Source organism: Epinephelus fuscoguttatus, linkage group LG6 (genome assembly GCF_011397635.1).
Source record: "Epinephelus fuscoguttatus linkage group LG6, E.fuscoguttatus.final_Chr_v1".
Lineage (NCBI taxonomy): Eukaryota > Metazoa > Chordata > Actinopteri > Perciformes > Serranidae > Epinephelus > Epinephelus fuscoguttatus.
This window is the reverse complement of record NC_064757.1, coordinates 9,050,232-9,070,218: the sequence shown is the minus strand read 5'-3', so window position 1 is coordinate 9,070,218 and position 19,987 is coordinate 9,050,232. Positions and strand designations below refer to the sequence as shown.

At 39.9% G+C, this 19,987-nt stretch overlaps 1 protein-coding gene across 1 annotated transcript in view; it reads right to left on the bottom strand.

The window, feature by feature from the left end:
- Positions 1-19,987, bottom strand: part of zmat4a (zinc finger, matrin-type 4a) — a 215,036-nt gene that overhangs the window by 172,170 nt on the left and 22,879 nt on the right. The window contains exon 2 of the mRNA XM_049578366.1: positions 10,377-10,478. Coding sequence (XP_049434323.1) covers positions 10,377-10,478 — 102 coding nt within the window. The remainder of the gene's footprint in view (positions 1-10,376; positions 10,479-19,987) is intronic.

The window sequence follows — 19,987 nt, the reverse complement described above, 5'->3', positions numbered from 1 at the left end:
CATTTGGCTGTACTTAAAGACCCTTTTAAAAGTCAGCTGTTCTGTTTTTCTAGTAAGCACCAGGGGTGGGAATGACCAGAGGCCCCACGATACCATATTATCACAATACTTAAGTCACAATATGATATTATTGCAATTTTAAACATGTTGTGGTATGCTAAGTATTGTGATAAAAATATGTTGCAATATATTGTGATGTATTACCTTTTCGAGTTTAAAATTTTGTCCCCAGTAAGATAACGTTTTCAGTCTGTTAAACTCACTTCAGTGATTTTTATTGCAGCAAAGTGTATCTAGTGGACTGAAAAGGCCATTGATTATATTATTCTAGTAGGCTACCTAAAGTTTAATTTGTATTTGTAATCTCAATAATGTATATACTAAAAAAAATACTGTACCAATTTTTTCCCCATTTTATTTTAAAGGTTTTAAGCCTGTTTTTAGCATTATCACAGTCAGCCATAGTTGTAATTGAACTGCTAACCAAGAAAGCAGGTGGCATTAGGGTTGGCTCCAACCTTATCAAAATATGGTCACTCCTGGTTCCAAAAATCCAAGATGGCAGCGGCCAAAATGGTAAAACTTCAAAACAGGGAGTCCACAAACACATGGGTGACGTCACAGTGGCTGGGTCCATCATTTTATAATGTCGACAAACAAAGCTGCCCAGCTTAAACATAGTGGATCATTTGGCAGCTAAAGAGCCAGATATTTCCAAATGAGTTGGTGGAGAACAAATCAGAGCTGAAAGGAGAGTGAATATAGGGCTTAAATTTATTGGCATTTTAAATGATATTTGGGCAAATGTTTGCTAAATCATTTGCCATACCAACTTTTTAAGGTAATAATACATCCTGGTTGTGTTTACAGCAAGTGGAAAAAATGCATTTTAAATAAAATACTGTATAGGCAATAGGCTTGCGCCGGTTTGAAAATTTTCCAACCGGTTTGATTTAAAGCCAAATATCTAACCAAACTGATATATCGAATTATATACCTAATTTTACCACTGGGGGTCGCATTTGAGCTATTTTTCCCAATAAAAGCCCATTATATGTGTAATGTGCTTCCAATCCACTAGGTGGCGGTAATGCTGTATTAACCGCCTATACACACAAGGTTACACAAGAAGAAGAAGAAGGACACCAAGACGTTAGGGCAAAGACAGTGGATAAACCAGTGATAATAGTAGTAATAGTACAGTATAGTATAATTATACTGTATAGTACAGTAGTAATCCAGTATCTTTGGTTAGGGCAACAAACTGAATGATTGCTGACTCCCTCGCACTTTTCCCCGCCCCCAGGGAAATTTGATCTCTCGCAGCAGCAGCAGACAGCTGAGCACAGCTGCAGAGTCCCTCTGCAGCCTCTGAGACAAACTAAACAAAACACTTGTAGGCTCCTCGATTTTGTTTATAAACAAACATAAACCTTATTAAGTTGTCATAATGCATGTTACAATGCAAGATAAGTTGAAAATAGTCCCTTGACATGCCACTGATGTGAAAAGCAGTCCAACTAACATAAACTGCAGTATATCCCACTTTCTATATCATGTTTTACTTTCCCAAAAGAAAAGAGGTGCAACAGATCTATATATGCTTAAATTAATTATTTACGTATCAGACAAGAATTAGTGAAAATATAATTCTATACTGTCTGTGGGCCTATCATGGAGAGTTAACCATTTATTATCTATCCAAAATGATGTATTTGATTTATGTAAAACTATTTATAAAACAGTATCTTTTTACAAGAATATAAAGGTGTGTGTACAGAAGGTTATATATTCGTTTCCACAACTGCAGCGAGAACCATCTCCTCTCCTCCTGCTTGCTCCACACTGTGCACAGCTCAAGACGAGATGCAAGATTCTGCACTGCGGACAGAGGAGCCGATCACTGCGATTACTCAGAGCAGCATGCATGGGAATGAATCACAACTTTTCCCCTGATGGTCTAAATAAGTTGCTAAATTTGTAGCTAGTTGCTTTTCAGAAATAAAGCCACTAAAAGGATCTGAAAAATTGCTGATAAGGGGACATGACAAAGTGTTGGTATTTGATGACTTGGTTATGAAAAGGGGTGGCAGCAGCAACAATAGTCGGGACATGAACCATCGTGCGCCGCATGTATTCAATTGGCAGAGGATTGGCAATATCTGAGACTAACCAGCCGGTCACCCTTCGTGGCTGATCAAGCTGAAAATCTCTTCTGCTTTGTCAAGTGGAAGAAGTAGAAGCAGACATTGCAAGGTCAACGTGTAAATATCTGATTTGGGACACTGAAGGTTGCAATGGATGAACCAGTTTGTGTTATCCAAATTGGGCACAGGAAGGTTTTAATTCTTGACCTCATTCGAAAAAAAACCTTTGGAATGGAATGGAAATGGAATATCCTTATCAAACGTTATGATGTATTCAGTTTTAGAATGAGGACTTTGGAAGATGCAACCCCTGAAACTCAACACCCAAGCTACAACCAACATCCTGGCTACATACAATAGCAAACTGCTGGCAGTAATCCTTTTTTACCAGTGTTGATAATTTATAGATAATTTTGATTTCAATAAGAGAAGCAGATCTTATACTGTACATTGTGTTGTTTAAAAGAGCTCTGATATATTTGAAAATAGTTCCTCAACATTACAATTCTGTTCTGCCAGTGGTAATATATTCCTCCACCTATAGCTTAATGACTAGTCCCGGGTCACTCCATTCTATTTTCTCTGGGTAGTGACACAGTGTAGCAGCAAGTTTCCACAAGTGTTTTTTACAATATTTTGGCATTTTATTGAAGTTGCTGCTGTTTCTATCCAGTTTTTGTCCACAAATTGAAAATAATAACATGGAGATAGAAAAATACCTACTGGGCACCTATATGCAGCAACGCTCAAGCTACAGTGACATGCAAAATTTTGGGCACCCCAGCTGTTTAGAGGAGCCCATGGCTGCTAATTGCTGGGACAAGGTTTCAGGAGTCAAAGTATTTATAAAGCTTTGAAATTTGTATCACCTGGCCTTTCCTATCGATGACTGGGAACAAGGCAAAGCCCTGACAAGCTAATTCTGGTCTGAGACCTTGGTAAAATTTGTCTGAGAGCTCAAATGTCTTGGGGTGCCCAAACTTTTGATTGGTGCTCCTTTCCTTTTTTCACTCTGAAATTGTACATAACAAAAATGATACCATGATCTTGCTTAAAATGTTGAAAAGCATGTTTTATCTTTAACTTCATGTCTTTTGGAGATCAGTTCATCATTTACTTATCTATTCACATTAAACAAAATTTTGACCAGGGGTGCCCTAACTTTTGCATGCCACTGTATCTGCCTCCACCTTGCTTAATGACTAGTTCCGGGTCACTCTATTCTATTTTCTCTGAGAAGTAATTAAGGAGAGCAGTTTGTTTCCACAAGCTTTCATCACAACTTTTTCACCTCCAGTTTTTGTCCACAAATTGAAAATGACATTACATGTAGAAAGAAATATTCCTATTGAGGGCCTAAATGCACCAATGCCCAAGCTATACCCAACATCCATGTTATATACAGTAGCAAACTGAATAATTCATTAACTGGCCTTTGACTTAAATAAAAGGAACAGGTGTTTTGCATTCATTTGCTTTAAAGAACCATAATCATTTTCTTTGAAAACGGTTCCTCAACATTAATTTTCTGTGAGCACACGTACATGCATTACTATTCCCCCACCTTACTCCCAGGTCACTCCCTATTCTTTTTTCTCTGTGAAGTAACAGGCAGTGATTTAGAAGAGGCTCTCCTGCAGGGCTCGGAGCAGGGCAGCCTGTTAAGAGAGACTGCAGCACACCCAATCCAGTGCACATGCAAAAAGAGACGGATGCATAAATTAACATGAGCCACATGAGTCTTTGAACTGTAAACCAGAGACGGCTCTGATCCGCTCTGCAGAAGAGTGCTGGCTTTGATGCGTTTGAAAAAGAGGTTTAAAGATCAATTACATCTCCTGTCTTTACTGTCACCCAAGGACTGCTTTAACTCTGGAGTTTCAAATTCGATTAAAGGACATGTACAAAAATTCAAAGGGACGCTGACTAGATCAGAGATCACCAAGCTAGATGACCAGTCTGTCAGAAATGTTTCATCTTAAGGGAATATGGAACGAATCTGAACACTTTAAAACTTCTCCATTTGAATCAAAGAAAAATACACAATTTTAGTTTTTGTTTTACTCAAGAGAGATTTTGATATCCTTCTTTTTTTCCAGTAATGCCCTTTTCCACCTTCATCCAGATATAGAGATTTATATTATATATAGAGTTCAGTACTAGTGCAGCCATTTTCTGTTTTCATCAATTGGAACCAAATGAAGTTGTTAGGGATGTCAACAGTTAACACTTATTCGGTTAACTGCCAAGAATATTTTTGCTTACACGTTGATCTCTTGTTTCAATTTGCTACTCTTCAGTCTTCAGTGCAAACCACCCGCGCTGGCAGGAGCTAGCTAACTAGCGGTGCCTCTCATTTGGCCATTACTCCTATAAATGCCGTTTCTTACTCTGGAAATGTGCCCACCTTCTGATCTCCCCCAAGCTTACCCCAGCCGAAAACCCCCTTTAGCATTGCTGTTAATGGGGTACCAGGGTCGTTGAGACAAGCCATCCAGTATGACCAAAGTGACAGCTGCAACCGCATTCTCAGCGTAAATTCAAACACGTTCTTGGTGGGTGTTGGCCTTCGCCAGGCTTGTCCCTTGTCACCCATTCCATTTGTGTTATTCAATGGAAAGGATGTGTTAACGTCATATTTCCACGTTGCTAGGATGCCTAGGAATATACATCTGGTGGAAATAGTATTGTTGGCTATCTTAGACTGTATTAAACATGGACAAAGCTACCGTGATGTCACCCATTGGTTTGTGGACTCCCGTTTAAAAGCCTCAAGTCTGGCATTTTAGCCGTTGCCATCTTTGTTTGTTTTTTTGGAGTCAGAAGTGACAATATTTGGAAGGATATGGAGGGTGGAGCTATGGAGAAGCTTGGATCTGACTCATAGACTGTGGTGACACCTCGCAGACAGAATGTCACTCAAAGCCTCCCCCCATTCATGCGAAACTTTAAGCCTTAATAGAATGTAAATGGGTTGGTTATATAAAAATTGCCCCGACAGTTGTCATGAACAGGGAAATTCGCTATAGAGACAAAAAACATGTTTATTTCTCCTGCAAAGTTGGGCATTTTAACATGGTGGTGTATGGGAATTTACTCGCTTTTGGATATTTTTGTTTTTTAGCTTCGGAGGTTGCCACTTGTTGGCTACAGACACGTGGGTGCAAACAGCATCTGCCTTTATATTTTTGATGGAGCATGTTTTGGCAATCTGCTGAATCGCTGGGCTAACCACTGAATGTCATTCAGCTCAGGCATCACATTTAGTAATCACTAAGGAAAGATATTTTGTTCAAAGACATCATTTATATCACAGTCCCAATATTTAACAATGCTGTCTGATTTTGTTGCAAACATTTCAGAGAGTAAATCTTTAAACACAGCACAAAAGGAATAATTATAGACAACAGAACTGAAACATCCTCTTCTTAAGTGCAAAACTACCTCCTCTGTGTGAAGGAAAGTTTGCACATCCTTTATTCCCATCTCTTTTTTTTGTTCTTGCTGTCGTCACCATGACCCAAACATGTCACGATGCATTAGACCCAAACTGTGCTAAAAGAGAATCCAAATATGCTCCATCTCCAGGAGGCAACAGGCCAAGCACTGTATTCAGCATTCACCACACAATAACAAAATGAATATTTGATTTGGATTGGTGCAGCCACTTCCTGTCTCCTGCAACGCCCTGAAGAACAAAGCAGTTCTCCTGTTACCCGCGGACAGTTAGGACTACTTTAAATAGCACTCCACAGCACCACAGTGAGCACAGCGCCCTGCAGGAAATACAGTTTGTCTTGTTAAGAGTTGCACAAGAAAAGTTGACTCAAAGACGAAGTAAGGCAAACTTTGAACAAAGTGGCACTGTCAAATACAATTAATAAAACTGGATGTCTCTTTGATGAGATTTCACCTTAGCAGCAACCTGCTCTCTATTAGGAACAACAATAGAAAATCAATAAAAATGCTAAATGGTCTCAAGGTCTCACATTATTTTCTCCCAGCCTCTAAGGGAAAAACAAGCAGCCGCCCTTTGCTAAGACTTAAGAGTGGACCACAGTGTTCATATGAGTCCTTTCAACTCCTGTTACTGCAGATGTCCGCCAGCAGCAGGACGGCAGTCCGACTCACCGCGCCTGTAACTCAAAGTGACAGTGAGTAAGAGGCAGCATCTGCTGAGAGAGAAAGGTCCACTACCTGATGACACTCAGACAGGAGGAAGGAAACCAACTGGCTGCTTCACTCACGCTGTCCTTGATGTGGCTGATCAGGGTCGCTTGTGTGATTTTTGTGTGTGAGGCTAAATCAGATGGTGGTACGAGCAGGTATACGACTCATTTATACTACCTTTTATGTACACAAATACTTGTATACTTCCACACATCCTTCATGATGGCATAGATACTGTCAATAGATGGCACTAGAGGGCAGAGCCAAGAGTTTCACTAACAAGGAGGACGTAATATTGTAACTTTAAACAGATGCATCATTGTAGACAGCAGAGGTCTGTGTGGCCATTAAATAAATTGCAACATGTAGAAGAATGATTCTTTTCACCATTCCACCATAATCTAAAATTCTTTGTTGTCTTCTACGGTTGCATCTTTCTTGAACTACGCTCCATTGCCCCCACAGTCTCTGGCGGTATTGCTCAGTTTTGTCCGTATCTGTGAGCTTGCAGAAAACATGCACACAATGTACGGACAGAGGGCTACATCCATGTCCATCTCTGTATCTAACATCGAGCATAAATGAGCCCTTATACACCCATTCTAGAAGGAGTATATATGGTGTCCATACATATTCAGTGAGGGAAAAGTCAAAAAATTGCCTATTTATATAATCTACATATACATTCATGATCGGATTTGTTAAAAAAAAAGCCTCTTAAAGAGTTCTCAGAGTATCTAAGCAGCAATGAGGACTCTACTGGGAGAGCTAATTCCTCACAAGCTAAAGATATGAGGAGGGTAGAGAGGGAGCTATGGCAGGAACCTGGACTGGCATTAGTGTTCAGCAGTAGTAGTGTGCAGTACTAAGGTGTCATGTTATAAAGGCTGCATTCTACACCTGAGGATTGGACACTAAGGACACAGACACACAAAGCCAACGGTTGGCCACCTGTCAATATCAGGCCTTCTGTGAGCATCTGAGCCCAGGCTTTTACAGTATGTTTCATACAATCAGCGCTAGTGGGCCCTTGTTAGTGGATTTTTGTCCAATTCAGCATTTTGAATTGGTGGAGGAGCCGGCTCGTGAATGAAATTACTCTGATTGGCAGTTCAGCTCAGTGCACCAGAGGAGAAAAAGACGTGAGGAAAGCAAACAAACAATGTCGTGCAAATGAAACACAGTTGTTATATTAGGTGAGATTTTTTAACCATTGAGCTCTTTAGCTGAAACAGTTCGTAACTGTTTGTGTTATTGTTCCCCACCGCATGGTAAATATCATTTGTTCTTTCAACACTGGGTTGTGTTGTTTATGTGCTAACTGGCTATCTGCATCTTGAATCCATCCTGACTAATACAGACTACTGCCACCTGCTGGTATGGAGAAATATTTTCTCACATGTAGTCTCAGAACCTATGTGCTAGATGGCTGTTGGCTATAGTCTTCTCAGGTGACTTGACCTTTGTTGCCACTAGTTATTTGACATCTGTTTGGTGTGTCTGGTGTCTGACCTTTACACTGAGCTGGTGGCCACACAGCTCATGAGTGAACCACTGGTTGTGAAGCATGAATGAAGCAGTTATAGTAAATCAGGTAATCCAATCATGATCTCTAATATTGTTAAAGCACTAATAGCTAGCTAATCAGGAACACGTACAGCTGCATATTGAAGTGAACAACCAAAGGATGTTAATAAACTTAATGGAACACAAAAATATAGTCTGATACCAATAACACAGAGATGACTTTAAAAGACCTCCACACTCAGGGGTGAATCCACAGAATGATTGGACAGCCTTTGCTACAGCTATACCTGTAAAAGGGTGAAATGCATCTCTAACTGCCCTGACAAGCAAAGAAAATCTCTGTGCTCTTGTGCTATTGTTTGAATGTAAATGAGGCAATATGCATACTTCTGACATGAAATTGGCCCCTTTCTAGGCAAATGAGGCTCACTGCAAAAACAGTCCAATTTCCAAAGATCAGCCCTGATAGCAACACGCAGTTACAGTGAAATTATTAGCGTCTTTAGAGAGCTGGTGGAAACTGAAGTACATTTAACGATATCTTCTTATATTTTATCCTCCACTCATACCATCTTCTTTTACAGTCTGAAGGTGTGCCTTTGAAAACACCAACAGCACTGACAGACTGGGATATTAAATCCCAAATACGGTCTCTTTCTGTCATGATAAAATTACTTGGCTGAAGTTTTGAGGAATGCCTCTGAAGTTCATCTGTCAGGACCTTTAGCTTGCCGTCTGAAAATTTCAGTTTACTTTTTCTATCTGTAACTGTTCTGTTTACTGTGTTCTTGGCCCAAAGGCAACATTTATACTTTGCGATATAGATAATTGCAATCAGAGGCAATAGAAGGGCAAATTCCACTCAGCTGTAAAACTAACATGCTGTAATAGTATTCATACAATATCCTCTGTGAATCAGACATTGAGACACGGTAGATAGAAGTAATAGATGCCCAGATCATGGGTGGCCACAATCCATTCTTTGTGAATGTGCTCATCGGACATCGCATCTAAATGCGTTCAACACCTTAATAGAAAGCAAAACAAAGCTTTAACAAGTAGCCTGCCTATTTTTGGATTGGTGCTCACTAGCCTTGGCCTGATGACTGCAAACAGCACAGAAGAAATAAGAGCTTCTGGGACGACCTTTGCTCTTCTCTTCTGGTAAAGGCTAGCCTAATCTCCACAACTGTAGCCCTTCTGCCAAGCAAACTAATCCTGGACCAGTATTTCCACCGAATACCCACAGACTATCTCCGAGTAGGCCGCCCTCCATGTCAATATCAGTGACTGTTACTGGGATTAGTAAACTTAATGTAATTCATGGGCAAATGCTTATGTTATTTTTACCAAAGAGGTTTACAGTTCTCATTCCCACATACACACACACACACTCATACACCAATGTCAGTGTGGTACCATGCAAAGCGCTAGCTCAGTCATCTGGCCAATTCTGGGGGTCAGTGTCTTGCTCATAGCTGCCACCCCATAACAACTGAATTAAAAACTGTAATCCCTTATCCAACTTGATTCTCAAAAAAAAAAACCAAAAAGTAAATCACTGTGACATGTTAGAAAGTAATATGTTACTGTAGGTTATAAAATAACACATCACTGCCCAACACTACAACTGCAATGGCATCTAAGAGCCAGGACAGACAATTATCATGAAAAATTGCAACAAAACACAGACATAATGTGGTTGTATCGGCTGTCAATGTGAAGATTTAATTATTCTTGTGTAAATATGACTTATCCAGCCCAGGTCCCAGAAGGAAATGCTGACATTGTATGTCTCTGCAAACCACAAATATGTTTCATTTGCAAATTTCATATGAATCATATCAATGTTTCTAGAGTGACAAAGTATATGAGCTGACTTTGTCATCGCAAAGTGGACGGGATGGTGGATGGCATGACACCAAGGTGAGATGGTGATGTTGAAATTTAAAGCTTAAATGTATCTGCACACAATAATGTACAAATGTAACACTGGTTTGCATAAACACACAATGCAGACGTTTCTTCTGGCATTTGTGTTGACTTGTCACACTGGTTCCTATTACTTATGTCAGGATTAGCTGTCATGTTTGCAGTCAGTATCTTTAACACAGTTATGACAGCATGGTGCCACACAGTGTTACATGTATTGTATCTTCTTACTGTAATGAGTTAAAAGAATATCAAAAATCATCAATCATCTCTTGTTGTCAAAGGGGTAAACAGCCCCTTCAAAATAAGTGTTTCAGAAATTATGTATGCATATCATTGAAACTATATTTGGTTCTGCTATTATTCCTTCATTTCCACTGTAGCTCTGTACTGGGGTTTGATGGAAAAAAGAACTGGGTAAACTCAGGTGTGATGTGTGTGTGTATTGACAGTATGTCAGCTGTAGGGCTCAGGTGTATAGATCAGCCAAGTGTCTCTGGGGGGAGGGAGCCAAAACAGGCTGACCCCAAGCCTATCATTAATGACAAAAGAGTGTTGTGTATCCGAGTCATGTGAGGTGATGTGAGGGGGTGTCTTCACCTCATAATGGGCAACCCTTTGGGACTCGGAGATGAGCTGAGCGCTGCACACTTTGCAGTAGCTGTCTGTGAAAAGCCCTTGGTCCACCTCTGTTGACTTCATCTGGAGGGAGAGACAAACAGACATGGTCACTGACCTGAACACACTTTGTGGCAACGATCTGAACACACAATGCTGAAATGTTCCAAACAGAAAAAGCCCTGAAACTTTTATTAACAAACGTCAACATTTTTAGAAAGCCTGAGATGTGAGACTCTCTGGTAGTGTGTTGATTTTCTGGCCTACAAAATGAGGTCAAGCCTTTTATTTCGTTAAAAGTGCAAGCCTGAACCATGTTGGACAGCTTTAAAAAACAAGTAAGTGCTGAAAAGGATATTGGTATAAAAGTCATGTCCACAGGTTTTACTATCTACACAAAAACGCCATGTGACATTTGTTGTCACTGTCATGCAGCCTCATTTTGTAGGTCTGCAGGGAGCTAAGACAAACCAACCAAGATGTAATAGAGCAAGTAAACAACAATCTCATTTCGTGCTTTCATCGCTGTTAATCAATATTTCATTACCTCAAGCATTTGAGTTAGTGACAGATGCTGAGCAGCTTTTGTGAGCAATGAGTCAGAAAAAAACATTTCATATCAAACATCCCACTAAAACTTCAAGCCATGAAGCCAAAATTATATTTTAGGATGATAAATAAATAACAGCAACAGATCATGCTGAAAGTTTTTTCCTGGAAATTCATTAAAATATATGACTGAGCTTCTTGCTGTGCGTTGGAGAAATGGGGATTCAGAGAGGGACGGCTGCTAAAAGCTTTTATTTCGTTTTCCACGGACACAGCTGAGCTATCTCTGCTTTCTATTACTAATTCAGCCCAGCTTCCATTAGGGGCTCACATTTCATATTTGGAAGCAGTCAGGCTCAACTCATCCTCATTTACACAGGCACGTCTTCATTAGCAGCAGCAGGACAGATGAGAACTGAGGTCATGTGGGTATAGAGGCAGACGCTCTCTAACCTGTTTGAATATTCTTCACTGTGAATGGAGACAAAAATGACCGGCAGAAAAGAAGTTTTAGAGCGAAATTTTGGTGTGGTTTGTTCTGCTCCGCATACAAATGATGCTTTTTAAATGTTTTCCAGACAAAATGTGACCATCAAGTCTCCACAAACACATAGCTGGTAGTTTAGGCAATGCACAGAAGGACAATCTGCAATACACTTTAGTAACTCCTCATGAATACCAACTGGTCTGCAGAAACGGCTGAGTGATTCCAGATTCCTCACAATTCATTTCTTAAACTGACTAGACTCCTGTGGTGGAAACACCTGCATATTTTTGACATTAAGTACATAAGCCTCTTGTCATTCAGTTTGATTAAAAATATTGGACGTTATAAGCTGTAAGCTGGGGAATAAATGATGCCTTCTGTGGGTTGGAGCCACTTTCAAAATATTGTTTTCTGCCAGGAGCCACAGGTGCAGTAGAAATTGCACATAAGAGAAATATAAGAACATAGTCTTTAAGTAAAGGCAAACTAATAAAATGAAGAAGGTTTTTAAAGTTAAAGAGTTACTTTTTACATTTCTTAGAGCATAGTGCAGCTTTACTGGATGTGACACATGTGATAACTTTGGGTCTCATACTAATATCTACCAAGTTGGGCTGTCCGTTACCCTACTGCAGTTTGATTGGCTATTGAAGTACTATTGTCTTCATTTGCTTGTAGTTGGCAGAAGGTAGTTTTTTTTTAAAATAACGATAGTAACTGCGGACACTATGAACAAATAGGATTATCTTCTACAGCCGGAATTTTTAGAGATGCACCGATTTCAAAATTCTGGGTCACTACTAATACCAGCCAATAGCCACTACCAATGCCAATGTTTTTATATTGTTGTTTACTTTGTTTATGTTGTTATAAATAACATTTTTGTGCTAGGAAAACAAATAATTCTATGCATCATAATATCGGCACGTCATGAGTATCGGTACTGGCTTTATGATGTATCTAGTCATGTGTCAAATATGTAATGGTAAAACTGTTCCTAAATCACCTGTAGGCCTGTCATAATAACTAGTTTTGTTTGATGATATATTGTCCTAGAAATAATTGCAATAAACAATATTATTGTCATTTCAAGACCATTTTATCCCACTGATACAGTATAATAATAACAGAATGGTATAATAATGCACGTACAAAGAGTAATGAGCTTTTAATTCTTAAGAATATTCAGACATTGATATTAGATTTATGAAAAATATTCAATACTTTTTTAAAAAAGTAGGAAACTCCTGTTAATATACTCAAAAAACTCAAATTAAACGCCCAGTCCCTTTTACTAGCCCAGTGTAGCTACACATTTTGACAAATAAAGGCCTGTCTCAATGAGACGCCTGGTCAGGTTGCCAAGCAGTTAATGTTTTTGATAGAAATTCTTTGAATGCATAAACTTGGGTTGTTGGTTACTTCAAATCATGTCTCCATTCCTTGATTACCCTGTAAGTTATTCACATTCCATTAGTCCGTAAGGGTGCTCAGATCAAAAGAATCAAAAGGGTTTTTAATAAAAATTGAAGAAAAATGAAGTTGTTGGATGGTAAGACTACAAATGACTGACTTACTGACTTGTTGCCAGGGTTCGGCAAGCTAACTATCAAGACTGTGCCTCTTCAACTCCAAAAGTGCAGCTGCAGACTACTGGTAAGCAACACTGTGTCGTCTTTGAAGTGCTGCTTTATTTTTCTTTGGACTTGTGCAAACAGGTGGGGTGGAGAGAAAAAAAAAGAGAATTGCTGCACCCAAGACTTATATGTGGTTTATTTGAGCATCATGTTGGCTAAAATGTTGATGATGTCCTTGTGTTAATATACATGCATGTAAACACAACAGCCAACTTCAAGGTCGGCCAAATGATCAAAGTATGTTATATAATGAACCATAAGTCAATACTATGATTATTGTGACAGGCCTAATCACCTCAAACATATATTTGGCTATTTGTACTCCTATTATTGGTATAAAAGCAGGGTGACCTTCAAGTTGCAGAATTAATTATGATTCTCAACATTTGGCGTCACTTTTCTAAGGTATGGCATGACCATGAGTTAAAGATGGGTGTATTCTGCCTCTGAGCTATAGCCTCTCTGATCTGTAGTTCTCTGCAGCCCAGAGGCTATGACCAGACTGACTTGACAAGGATAAAACATGTCAGGGTGCAATGTGTGTGCAGACAAAAAGCAGGGGAAGAAGAGAAATATAAATAAATCAGTGACGCCGCTCTCCTCCTTGGTGTTTACACACTAGAACCCAGTGTGTAAAGGTCCACAACTACCAATCGGCCGCTCTTAAAACTTGCACTGGTGTCCCACAAGGGTCTGTACTAGGACCACTTCTGTTCAGTCTCTATATAAATGACTTGCCCTCTGTATGCTCTGACGTGGAGACCCAGCTATATGCTGATGATGCAGTGATTTATGCCCATGGCAGCACAAAACAACATGCTGCTGCAAAACTCACTAATGCACTGTACCACATCACAAACTGGCTAAACCAATCATGCCTTCAACTCAACACAACTAAAACTGTCAGCATGTTTTTCTCTAAAAATCCATCTACCACCTCAGAACCAGTCATAATGCTGTCAGGGAAAAAAATGCAAGTTGTCTCTGAATATAAATATCTGGGCATCCTGATCGATTCTCGTCTAGCTTTCAAATCCCATGTTAAAAAATTCCATCATCGAGCCAAATTGAACTTATCTAACTTCCGTTTTATCAGAAACTCAATGAACACCAACGCAGCCAAATTGTACATGAACACAATGATACTATCACATCTCACATACTGTTTGACAAGTTACGCACAGGGCAATAAAACAACACTAAAACCTCTCGAAGCACTGTACAAACAAACGCTCAAAGTTTTGGATCGCAGATCAAATAACTACCACCACTGCCTTATCTTAACAAAGTACAAACTTTTGAGCTGGGACAATTTAATCAAGGACACAAACCTTTGTCTTGTTTTTAAGATCATACATAACACTGCTGCCCCTCCACTTCAAACTTTCATCACACAGAGGTCAAGCAATAACTGGGCAACGAGAGGTGCAACCCGAGGAGACTGTGTCATACCCATTAGGAAAAGTGCCTTTAGCCACTCAGCATTTTCATTTAAGGCGTCGCAGGACTGGAATACAGTACCAGTACACATCAGAGAACTCAGTTCATACCATTTGTTCACAAAACAGTTGAAATCATGGCTCATCAACAATCAAACCTGTACACATTAATACCCAACTGCTGCCTCTGTCCGCTCTTTAACAACTACCTGCCTGCCATATTCTTTTGCTTATGTCTGTCTTGCTGTTGTTTGTCGCAGTCTATGTTTGTTTCTTGTGAATTAGGCTGCTTTGTAATTGTTATTTGTAGAGTCTTGGCTTGCTCTGCTTTTATGTTTGAGTTGCTATGTTTACCTGTTAGTATATTTTTATCTTATATCTTAAACTGCATGCAATGATATTGTTTTAAACTTCTAACTTTTTTATTACTTAGGCTGCCAACTCAGATCTAAAAACTAGCCTTTTGGCTAATTCCGGTATATTTACAGTTCACTGTTCATTAATATGCATTGTCCCTGATAAATAAACAAATAAATAAATAAATAAATAAATAATCAGTAGAGAGCAGTGCCGTATCTGTTCAGATTCTACAAACAACATAAATGAGAGCTCCATCAGCTTGTTGGGCCCACTGCCTGTTTTAGCAAGGGTGCACAGATGCTGGAAATGAATGATTAATCACCCTAAATTCTGTTAAGAAACAAGCGGCAACATCAGCAGCAGCAGCCTGGGAAAGAAAACAACTCTCTAACTTAGATTTTTATTTCCCACAGCTAGAGAATGACTTCCTTCTTTGCATTTCCACCTCAGCATGAGACCAAATTGTCCTGACCCTGCAATGTGAAATAAACAGATAAAGAAAGTAAATGAAAAGTTTTGTGTGTTTATTTATTCCCTAGTATGTCTCAATAATGCATCATGCTGGAGACCAAGAAGCATTTAGTTGTATCCATTGTCCTGATGTGACCTCTGACCCTGACTTTTGTCTGCATAAAGCCAGTAATCATGGGAGCTTATGTTACTGTTACCAAAGAGTGCACAGCTCTGCAAGAATTGCTATGGCTTATTAATTATTTGTATGGTTTTGGCCATCGTTTCTGTCAGTCCTGATAACATTGTATGTACCAAACTAATTGCTATAATGAAGTATGACGTGGCAGGAAACATGAGCAGTAAAAACAGGCGAGTTTCACCAAATAATTTTAACAGACTGTCCCCACCATAGAGTGTTTCAACTGTTTTTTGTTGACTGGCTGACAGGTGACAGGTGACTGCGTTTGAGGCAGTATGGATGGCCAAAATAAAGGTTAGGCTCTAAATTACATACAGCTTTAATTTCCCCTCCTCTCAAGAAACTATCAAGTGCACAACACAGCACACACAGACCCAGTAGCTAGGTGGATGATGATGACTGAGTGAGGATCTGCTTTAAATCAGTATCCTGTGTGATGGGAACTGAAAACATGCAGCACATGCAGACCTCCCCAAGTTTAGGGTACCTACAGGACAAAAAGCCTGTTAAGTTTCATCTTTACTTAGCGTGTTTGCTGAATCTAAAACCACTATTTGCTATGTAAAGGAAAGTGGAGTAATGGCATGCTGACCTAGACTAGACCTAGATCAGGCTTACAGACTTATAGACTTGTAAAAGGCTTTTGACACTGTTAATCGCACACTGTTTCTGGATAAATTGGCCTTTTCAGGATTACCTCACTGATAGAACCCAGTCTTTAAATGCTGCAGGACTGCTTTCAGAGTTTTTAAGATTAAAATGGTGTGCCACAAGGTTCAATTTTAGGCCCATTGTGGTTCACTTTGTGTATAAATGATATCTGTGCCTGTGTAAAAAACTGTAAAGCAGATTTTTATGCCAATGATATGATTCTTTATGCTTGTTCACCTTCTGTGGAAGAAGCTGTATCAAACTTTCAGTGTGACTGTGTGCAGAAATCCTTAAAAAAAAACCTGATTTTAAATGAACCTAAAACTAAATTCATGTTATTCACAAGGTCAAGGAAGTGTGATCATTTCGCCTACTCCATCCGTCCATCCCTGAATGGCACCCACATAAATATCTTGCCATCCAGCTAGATGACAAGCTTTCATTTAAAACACATGTGCTTAAACTCACAAAGAAGGTGAGAATTGAATTGGGAGCATTATACAGTTTTCAGTCATCCTTCTCTTTAGAGGCATGAATAGAATAGAAGGACAGTTATTTAATCATTATTCATTATCTACTATAATGTCAGTCTTAGATTATGGCAGTATTTTGTATTTGCATGCAGCTCAATCCACACTAAAACCACACATCAAATCATCATATCATAAATCCACACATTTTACGACAGTTCTCTCCATTTTATTACTGAGGATGGTTTTAGAACTCACCACTATGTTCTCTCACTGATAGAAGGGTAAAACCTTTTTGTTTATGAGGCATTGCTAGGAAAGCTACCCTTCTACCTCAGCTCTCTTTTAAAGATCAAATTCATCTTTTTTGATACACGCTCAAAGGAATTTTTATCCCTTGAAAATCCTCAGATCAGTACTGAGCTCGGCAAATTAGCTTTTAGTTTTTTCACACTAAATAAATGGAACAAGTTACAAGAGATATTTAAATTAGACAGGCATTTGTTGGATCATTTCAAGTGTATGCTTGATGATACGGCTGTTTTACATTGTTCCTGCTTTGGTTAACTGACAGACATGATTTTTTACATATTACTGTTTTTATTGTTGTTGTTGCTGTTGTTGTAGTTGTTTTTATTGTTATGTATCTGTCCTTTATGGTAGACTCTATTCTTGCTATTTAACTTTTCTTTCATTTGTCTTTTCACTGTTTTTGATTGCTGTTTATAATTCTTGATAGACATTGCTGCTACTTTTTTGTTTTTATGGACTTTTTACATCATTTTATTGTGATTGCCATTATATACTGAATGTGAACTCAGCACATTGCTGTAAAAGAGCTTAATGCTCAGTCAGTTTTCCCTGAATAAACAATGGTTTGATTGACTGATTGACTGAAGAAATGCTACCTCTGTGTATTTTATAATCTGAGCTCCTCTGTAGTTTGTTGTGGTTAGGTAGTCCAGCCATGTGTGCTTGTCAGTTCTCGTGTGTATCCCACTGGCTAGCTTATCACAACCACTTTGCACTGCATTCTTACGTCAGTTAGCGCCGATTACAGCTGCACCCCAGAAACAGCATATTGCCCACCCTTCTGCCCTTCTGCAGCACCAGCCTCTCCCCAAAATATGGTCACTTCGGGTTCCAAGACACCAAGATGGCACTGGCCAAAATGCCAAACACGAGGCTTCAAAATGGGAGGTTCACAAACCAATGGGTGATGTCACGGTAGCTATGTCTATTTTTTTTGTCATCTGATACCCCACCACTCATTGTTATTGTGAAAATATTTTGGTCAACCTTTGAACGCACCAGGTATGACAGTACAGTCTATAGTCTGAGTGGGCGGAAGTTTGCTGCAGAGATAAGCCTGTCATTGGGCGGAACGAGCCACCCGCTGAAGTCCTGCCCTACCACCTCCGGTTGTGTAGCAGTTTTCAACCGTTTTCAACACGTCCTTTACTAACTTTTGCGGTGTTTGATCTTGTGGGGATGTAGCCATTTTTCTGTCATGGTTCGCGTCCTGTAGGTGATATTTTTGTGGGTGTGTTACACCAAAAGCTGTTCCCCCTGGCAATATTTTTGCAAGTGCACCGTTGCTGTGGCACCGCCCAGAACGATTGTGATTGGCTGAAAGAAGTACAAGCAGCCGGAGCATTTTTTTCTCCAATCTCAAAGTGAGAGTCGGCCCAGCCGACCTTTCTTTTCTTAAGAAAGGTCTGGTGAGCGAGACTATACAGTCTATGATAATTTAAAGGAACAGTATGTAAGATTTAAGGGGATTTAGTGGTTTCTGGCAGTGAGGATTGCAGATTGCAACCAGCTGAAACTTCTCCCTGTTAGAAGTCATTCATTCATTCATCTTCTAACCGCTTCATCCTCTTGAGGGTCGCGGGGGGGGCTGGAGCCTATCCCAGCTACATCGGGCGAGAGGCAGGGTACACCCTGGACAGGTCGCCAGACTATCGCAGGGCTGACACATAGAGACAAACAACCATTCACGCTCACATTCACACCTATGGACAATTTAGAGTCTCCAATTAACCTAGTCCCCAAATCTGCATGTCTTTGGACTGTGGGAGGAAGCCGGAGTGCCCGGAGAGAACCCACGCTGACACGGGGAGAACATGCAAACTCCGCACAGAAGGGCTCCCACGCCCGGGATCGAACCGGCAACCCTCTTGCTGTGAGGCGAGAGTGCTAACCACCACACCACCGTGCCGCCCCCTGTTAGAAGTCCTACAGTTTTAATTGCTGAGCCGAATTATCCGCAGAGGTCTCTTTCTCTCCAAAACAAACAAACCAACTGAAAGACTGAATAAAGCAGTTTCAGACTACACATGCAAACCAGTGCTAACCTTTTTTCTCTGATAACCTAAGATCCAGACATTCAGGTTTTTACAGTGAGATGAATTATCCACAGAGATCATTTTCTCTCCCAAAAAATTGGCCCTGTGATTTTAACCAGTAAAAACACTCAACAAAGCAGTTTCAAGTAAAAAAAAAAAAAATATATATATATAGTGTTTTTCTAACACTACTCATTACAGAGAGGCTGCAAACTATGGTCGCCAATGCAATGTGAATGGTCCTGTCTAATGCCAGTGATTGGCTTGCCAGTTCTGGGCTACTATAGAAACATGGTGGTGCAACATGGTGATCTCTGTAGACGAGGATCCGCTTCCTTTGTAGATATACACGGATTTGGATGATTTTGTCCCCCTGTTCATAACTCCTGGCTGGGCTGGCCAGAGCACACCTGAAAGTCTGAATTTATCTGTGATGAATGCTGAACGTAGACAGTCCAGGTGGTGGTTTTACTGTTCATCTTAGTTTTCTCTTCTACATAAGTTTAGCCAATCTGGAGACAACCCTTTACTTGACAGCATGACTTTCTTGTCTTTCTTTGGCCATGAGTATTTCTGTCACTCAGCAGCACAGGAAGGAAAGCAAGAAACGCCCTGCTGAGTGTGAAGTACAGCTCTCCAAAGAGGAACCGCTGCTGACTGAATTAACATGTCCCTTTCCTTGGCAATCAATTCATTAAGTTAATGGATTTTACTGTCAGATACACCGCTGTAATTGCAAGAGGTTGACTCTCTACTAAATGAGATGCGGAGAAAAATATTAATTTTCACCCAGTGTAATTGGATAAGGGAAAGCATCACATTGTAAACCAACAGGGGGTTCTCTACACAATTCAGTCATCAATATCTGATCAGAGCAGCTGTTGTTAACAGTGTTACTCTCTCAGCACAGCACCGTGAGCTCATTACAGAAGTCGTATAGCCACCTTGGTGAAGGAGAAACACAGGATGGTGAAGTCATAGAGGGAACAATGCAGCGTGC